General features: G+C 38.5%; 1 protein-coding gene across 1 annotated transcript; it reads left to right on the forward strand.

Annotated features, from left to right (window-relative positions):
- Positions 1 to 2,953: 2,953 nt before the first annotated feature.
- Positions 2,954 to 7,512, forward strand: THEMIS (thymocyte selection associated; the record flags this gene model as incomplete). Its single annotated transcript, XM_009572114.1, has 2 exons — positions 2,954 to 3,412; positions 6,467 to 7,512. Coding segments are annotated over 2 exons (1,505 nt in total), but the record flags the coding sequence as incomplete, so codon positions are not given.
- Between the last annotated feature and the right edge of the window lie 649 nt (positions 7,513 to 8,161).

Below are 8,161 nucleotides of genomic sequence, written 5' to 3' on the forward strand. Positions count from 1 at the left end.
CAGAAGCTAAGTATGCAAGGCCACATGGCTCTTTAGTTGCCTATGCAAGCATTCTATTACCAAAATTAAGAAAACCAGCAGAACGGAAGGTGAAGATTTTTCTGCTCCCAACCCTGAAAAAGTCAGTCTGCCTGGGCCTGAGGGGATAATCAGTTGTCTAGTTTTGTATGAGATCTGGTAATTATGCTTCCATATGAAACCTGCTTTCCAACCCAGGATGCTCATCAGTTCGTTGCTGAAATAGCTGGCTTCCAAATAGCTCTGTAGTCCCAGCAAAATTAGTAGAGCCTGAGTCTACTGTCAAACTCAGAGAGGAGAAGAATGTTTCTCGTACCTGTACATTGCCAAATATTTTCAACTGGGAATGGTTTTTTAATATAGTTTATGGAGGCTTTTTAATGCAATTCTGGAGGTTTTCTAGGGGCAATGTGCATGCTCCTGTATCACAGATGGGTAAACATAGTTATTGCCTTTGGGATACATCATATGTACTTTGAATACATTTTTTAATGAAGAATATTCCTATTTGCTTTCTCCCAGCACTGCCAGGAGATTATGCCCGTCTTGTGCTTGCAAAGCATGACACTGGAACACTGGGGGATGCTGTCTTTTCCACAATTTCAGTTTGTCACTACAATATTTTCTAAATGCTGATGAACCAGTTTGTCTTGATCTGCACGGACAGCTCCAGTAGTGATTAGGACTGGGGTAGCTAACTTGCTTCTTAATAATTGTGTTAAAAACGACTGTAAGAAACATTAAAAATACCAGTGAGAAAGAAAAGTGTGTTGAAGTTGTACTTTGTACTTGTGCAGCTACATTCATGGATGTGGCTTCCTTGCAGCCTGGAAAAAGGCCTGAAGGCTTTCCCAAAGTGCTGCAGTGAGGGCATATATGTAGAGGATGTATTTGCACAAGGGTACTAATTTCACACAGGAAAAACTAACTGTCATACAGACAACTGTGAAGGCACAGAATTGCAGAAAGCAGTTACATAGGCACAACTAGAGACTATCTCTGCAGTAGCTCAAACAGGCTATTACTGTTTAGGCTGCTGACAAGCCCTCAGAGCTGTTAGTTGCCACAGATCCTAGTGGTCTCACGTAGAACTAAACATGCCCAATCTGGTGATAAATTCAGTTAAAAGCTACTCAACAGACAGAATCATAATAACATCTCCTTTAACAAGAAGGGTGCTAAAGCTATGAAGTGAATCACACCAATTCTGTGGCAAAAAAAATGGCTGTTGTGGTGGAGGGAATGGTTTGATATATCCTTTTTAAAGAATACGATCTTAAGGAGCCCTCCTTCCATGCAGGCCCCTCAGTTGTGTTGATTGTGGTCAGTGGGTGAAACTCGGTAAGGGAAAAAGTGTGGGAGAAAATAAGCAATTTGAAGGTTATTTTTAACTGAAGCAATCCCCCAATCTAATTTGTTAAACAATCCCACTATCAGAGGAGGTCTAGAGAAGGGAGTAAGTGTCTTCCAACAAGAACTGTATTCTGACAGCATCCAACCTTGCTGAGACCCAGGTATCTGCTGGGGCATCCTGCCCTTTTCTCACACTCTGGTTCCCATGAGAAGGGAGTCATAACCAGTGTGGACCCAGTTCCCACACTAGACAACTGGGGGCAGGTGGATGGGACACTTAAACCTTTGTAGACATGGCAGAAACCACTCATGAGATATGGAGCTGCCATGAAAGAGTCTCTAGTGATGCCAAGCAGCAATCCTTGAGTCCCCATCCCATGCTTAATGACTGCCAAGGTGGGAGAATTCCTTTACCACAAAGATATGATGCCCTTTGTGTGGTCCAGAGGAGGCAAAAGTGTGGAACAGCGGGGGCCATAGGGTTTCTGCTAGTTGGCTTTGGGGGAAGGAAGAAAAAAAGGCACTGCATCTCCCAGGGTTCTTAGCTACTTCGTCACTGTAGCTGTAGCTACCAGTTAACTTGTGTAGGTCCCCTGGCTTGGAAACCTGGCCTAGGAATAACCTCTACATTCACTTATATTCACTTGGAAGAGAGCCTTAGTCGATGCCTGTCCTGGGAAGCTGCAATGTAATTCCACGAGGCAGCATTCACAGTGCCGTGCCTGGGGAAGACGACAGCTGAATCACACAGTTCAGCTAAACCCTACTGTTCTGTCCTCTAAACCATTCACTTCATCTTCCTCTATAAAAACACACGCAAATATAGAAATGTGCATATTTTTCTGGTGATGTGGACTCTTAATGAGACAGCTCCAAGGGGCATGATTAACATGAAATAATAATGTCCCTAGGGGATAGGGAAGCTCAGATGCAGCTTCTGCCTTGCAGTACTTCAGCGCTTTAATTGCCTTGTGATGGCCACAGTGCTGCAACACCCAAACTTTTGAATTACTCCATTTAGTGGTCTGGGCTATCAAATATGCTAAAATCAATTTCCTTTGTTCATTCTTATCTGTAGGCACTACTTTTTCATTTGTGATGTGTCTTTAAACATACTTGGTCTAGGAATCCCAAGTCTGTGTGTGGCAGAATACATAGTACAATGTTTAGCCAGAAATTTTATCCTGCATTTCACTGATCACATTAGTGTTGTTCTTCCTCATACCATGTCTGCATTTTTTTTCTTAAAGGTTGGTTTCCTGAGAAGACAAATAAGAATTTAAGATAATTTTTCTTTTTTCTGTAGCAAAGAAAAGAACTTTTTTTCTCTTTTTACCATCGACATAAAAATGTTGGATATCAGAAATTACCTGCAGAGTAGAAAGGGCTAATTCCAGCCGCCTATGATTTGTATCATGTAGTTGATGTTATCTTTATAGAGTCACATTTCTAGCAACCAAACTATCAGCTATGAATTGTTTGATGTGCTTTGCTCCCCATTTTTATTCTATTCACAGTCTAAAATTTGACATGGTTTCCTTTATATATTTCCCTTTTTATAATGCAAGTTTTCTGTTCTTAGGTCTTTATAAGGTTGTGGCAGATAAAACTCCATATGTCAGCATTGAAGAAATTACACGAAAAGTTTCTATTGGGCCAACAAGATTTGGCCATCCATGTTTCTACAGCCCTGAGGATATAAAATTGGCAAACCTTACTATCAAACATGGCGAGCAGATCACCTTCAACTCAGTGGAAGAGGTCAATGGAACAATGGCTGTGAACTGTGGCGTGGTCAGAAATAACCAGTCTCATTCCTTTACTTTGCCCCTTTCACAAGAAGGAAAATTCTACGAGTGTGAAGATGACCAGATATACACCCTAAAAGAGATTGCAGAATGGAAAATCCCTAAGTGCAGAAACAGGATTGTCAAACTTTCCAATACTTTACCTATGTGGGACTCCTCTAATCCACTTCCTGAGAATTTTGATGGCTGTTTGATTCTCACACCTGTCTATGAAGTGCAGGCAGTAATGAAATGTAAGTAGGAATCAAAGTCAATGTTTTGTTCGTCTCGGTATAGCAAAGTACCCTTAAATACACAAAATTTGCTAAAATAGGCAGGAAGGATTCAGTTTGCTCAAGAATTCCTGACCCATATTTGTAATTTCAAGATGAAGAAAGATAAAAATAATATCACCTTTTTTATTCCTTTATCAGCTGTTAATTCAGATAGTTACCTTGCATTTCATTCTGTTGTCATTTTATTGATCACTACAATCAAATCATCGTTGCAAAGAAAATATATTGCACAGTGAAAAAGTGGAGCTTCGGAATTCTGTTCAGTTCTCAGATTCTCTTTCTTTGTGTCTCAGACTTTGGCCATGGAGAAGCCACTTGATCATTTATGGCTATGGCTAGGAGGTGGAAAAAGAATATAGACATACATGTTGTAACACACTCAACTACCGTTTATTTTTCAGAATGAGGATGTTGCAGAAAGGGAAACCATATTATTTTACTCTATTGCAGAAATACATATCAATAGATTATAAACAGAAAAGACTCATGGACAATTTCTGGAACCTCTAGGTTTGAGGAAAGAGGAAGATATTAGAAAACCAATATCTTTAAAAACTGTAATTTGTGTTACGAGTTTTTAGTAAAAAAAAAAAAATTATTTTGTCCATGGCACATTGTCACTGTTCTAGTTGTTCCACTGAAACACTGAAACTGCTGGGTTCTGTTCTTACCAATGTCTATATCTATGCCTTACTTTAAACCTGTTAGTGAAATTAATCATGGGAATAAAATTAGAAGGTGTGCAAGGGTATAAGCATGCAGTGAAATTCTCCTGAGTTATGGTGACTTGAATAGCCAAGTTGCAGTAATGACCCCTGGGTGCGTGCATAGTGTACCCTCTCTGAACTGAGATACCTACCTAAGCAAAAAACCGGCTTAAGCTAAAATGTTTGACCTTGCTTGAGAACAGCCCAGGCAGTAGATAGAAACTCGCTGCAATTCTGCTTGTTAATACACCCATCCTGTTAGAGTTTGCAGGATAGGAGCTTAGCTTTTGAGAAAGTTTTGCTGCTTGTTTCCTTTACTAGAAGCAGACCAGTGAACAGCTCCATAAAAATGAAATCCTAACAGAAATATGTCATTCATGAGGATATTAAGCAGGAAATCTTTTCACAATTGAGATTTCTCTGATGAATGATGTAAGTAAATGGGTAAAAGAGAAAGAAATAAAAGCAGGCAGAGACTGTTAGCACAATATACTACAGTTATTAAATGCTTATCATGAGATATTCAACTGTGCTTGCTATGTGATTTAATGTGTGAGTTTAGGAAGTATATCTTCATGAGATAAAATACATCATTTTCTACAACTCTAGCTAGATTAAGGAATCTAGCCCATCTTCTGAAGCTGAATTCACTTAGGTGTATTCCTATACCCACTTAGATATATGTGCAGAATCAATAAGAATTTAATGTTTCTAAAAAGCTTTCAGAAGATTCAGGAATGTTTGGTATCCACTTGTCTTCCAATCAGATATTCCAGTCAGAGTTGTATTTGTTGATTTTATTTCATGCCCATTTATGTTTCATAGTGTGCTCAACATTTAAGAAGCATTAAATATATCCTAAATAACTATTTAATACAAACTTGAAAAGTAGGCTTCATGGTACATGATTAACTACTTTCTTGTGGACCATGCAAAATGGATTTTCACCGTTTTTAGAAGAACTATAAATAGACACAAGATAAAATATGAGAAATACTATCCACAAGTCAATAAAAAAGATTCCTAATAAGAGGGAAAGCAGATTACATTTTCACAGGCTGTGGGCAGGAATCTTCTATACTTCTTACTCTTAATAATGAACAAATTATGTATGTGGAACTCCCCCAAATACTCATAGAAAACTTTCAATTTCACTAGTCATTTCTCCTTCATTGACTTTCCCTTGTGGTGCTTAGGATGCTCGTCGCCTAAAGGCGTCAATGTGACAAAAGGAGAGTTGGAATAAATAGATCCTGAATCACTGTCATAAAACTCTATCATATAAAATACATCTGATATACTGAATTTTAGGTATAAAATATTGGTATGACCTGCTACAAGGAAGTGTGAATCCAAGATATAGTATCCTTGTGTGCAGGTTTATGCAGAATAAGTCTTACTGAAGAGAGTAATTAAATATTATTTGCTTGTTAAATTTTACTGCCCTGGTCAGTGATCTGTGGTGTCACTGATCTGGAGCAAAATTCTTAAACAAGCCTTAATTGCATAGTCAGCTTTGTGCTTGGAAGTTTTGCATCCAGAATTTTGCAAGTTCAGTTGTGATAAAAGAGGAGTTGTTCCCTGTCAGACTATTAAATGCAATGGCTCGGTTCTGACAGTGAATAAAACCAGATGCCGCAGAAAAAGATGCAAGAGTTCCACAGAGGACCACTGTAGTAGATATTTCTTCATTCATTAACAATAAACTTAGACTTTGTTATACAAAGGTTTTGCCTTTTTTAAAAAAGTTGTGTTATTTTCTAATAATTATAGATGTTTTCATCATTCTTATAAATATCAAAATATCTCATTTCTCCCAGATTGGCCACAGCAACAACATGTGTTAATGGGTTCAAATGCTATTTATTCATTAAAAATGTTCCTCCACCCATTTCTTTGGAGAAACCGTAAGTTACTATGAAACAAAAGGATAGAAATACATCTTGTACTCAAGAAAAAGAGTTTGATAAGATAAATAACTAATTAAACTTGGAGGTGCTGTGAGAAATATAGTGAACTAGATTTTTTTCCCTTTCCTTTTTCTTAAAGTGAACTTTTGTTCAGTTGGACATCTTATTCTCATCTCCTCTTGTTTCTCTTTTCCTTTGTGTGGTCTCCTATCTGATAGACATATATCTCAAATTAAAATAGTTAGACTTTGACTGGCACTATTAATTGCGCATGTTAACATATGGAGGTGAACACCTCAGGGAAGGTATTTTTAGTATCTGGGCAACAGAACATGTATATTTTATTCCAATGTCAGTTTGAAAACAAAAATCAATGTATTTCTTTTTCTTTTCAGTTCGAAAGGACATAGTTCATATCCTCTCAGATCTAGATGTTGAGGTCAAGGATATAACAGACTGTTATGATATTAGCTCTTTCCTTCAGCCACTGTCTTTGGAAGATGTATTTGAGAGAACAAGCAAGGAATTTCCTATGGTTGCTGAGATAATGGAAGGGCCTTCAGGAAGCCAAAACCCATATAACTTACTGCATACAGGGAACGAGATTGTCATTTACAAAAAGTACCAGGCAGCAAGAGTCCTAGCCTCTGAGATCAGAAGTGATTCCCCCAAAAGACATTTTTTAATCCCTATGAGCTACAAAGGGAAGTTCAAGAGAAGACCTCGGGAGTTTCCAACTGCCTATGACTTAGAGCTAGCGAGAAGTGAAAAGGAACAGCTTCACGTTGTAGCAACTAAAGCCTTTGACTCACCTCATAAAGAGCTTTTTTCTGTTTTAGTTGGAGACCAGTTTCTAGTTCAGCAATGCCAGACTAGTGAAGTTCTGTATGAGGGAAGAAAGAAAGTCATAGACGTTTTAGCTTGTGAACAAATACTAAGTGATACATATAAGAAAGTGCTCCTTCCTATGTACATGGAAGGTGGCTTTGTGGAAGTGATTCATGACAAGAAACAATACCAGCTTTCTGAGATTTGCAAAGAATTTCGATTGCCTTTTAATGTCAAAGTCTCCGTGAGGGACCTTTCCGTTGAGGAAGATGTCTTGGCTGCCGTGCCTGGTCTGCAGTTTGAAGAAGAAATCACAGACTCTTACTTGCTGATCAGTAGCACCAACAATCCAGTGGAGAGCTGGGAGATTCCTGTATATCGCTTAAACATGTCGGTCCATTTGCTCAGCAGAGACGTCCAGACAGTTGTACCTCCTGTGACTAAGACAACAGTGGAAGAGATCAGCGAAGAGCAATACTATATGGTGCGAAGATATGAAAACCAAACCCTTCATCCACCACCCAGGCCTCCCAAAAAGCCAACAACACTTGCACCAAAACCTGGTTTTGCAGGACCTAAGCAAGGTGTGTCTGACGTACTACAGGCTCCAAAGGTAAGGTATCACATCTTGTCTTTGAATCTCTTACAGTCATAGGTCATGTTCTGTCAGTTTATAGTCTCCATTTCACTGGTGTATCCTTATGGCATATACACAGATGGCTCTCAGTTCCCTGTAATAGGCAAATCAGCCATTATAGGCAACAATGGCTAAAATCTCCGGTGTGTGTTAACTGATCCATGAAAAACAACGGAACCATGCTGACTCACAGCAGAAAGCTTGGTTGTATAATTTTGCATGGATAATCCTTTACTGCACCAAAGCAAAAGTGAAGGTAGAGACTTGAAGTGCCTGTATTTAAATGTTTATTAAGGGGAAGCATATGTTTTCATGATGTAAAGATAATTTTGCTCAGCTGGAAATGGCAGAATTAAATTCACAGAAAGTCAAGTTGTATAGATATTTTTGACTGCATGGTTTTGCACTTACCCAAGGGGCAAAAGATTTAGAATAAAAAGGGCAGCCGTTTTAGAATAGCTCTTGATGTTAAGAAAGAAATGCCCCTTCTAGGACAATTTTCTTCATGGTTAACTTAAGGCAATGCATTTGTTCATTAATTTTTGTGTTGGGTCTGGCTGAGTTGGGAGTTAATTGTCTTCACAGCAGCCTGTAAGATATTGTGTTTTGGATTTGTGACTAAAAT

Source organism: Fulmarus glacialis, unplaced genomic scaffold (assembly GCF_000690835.1).
Source record: "Fulmarus glacialis isolate BGI_N327 unplaced genomic scaffold, ASM69083v1 Scaffold19702, whole genome shotgun sequence".
Classification (NCBI taxonomy): domain Eukaryota; kingdom Metazoa; phylum Chordata; class Aves; order Procellariiformes; family Procellariidae; genus Fulmarus; species Fulmarus glacialis.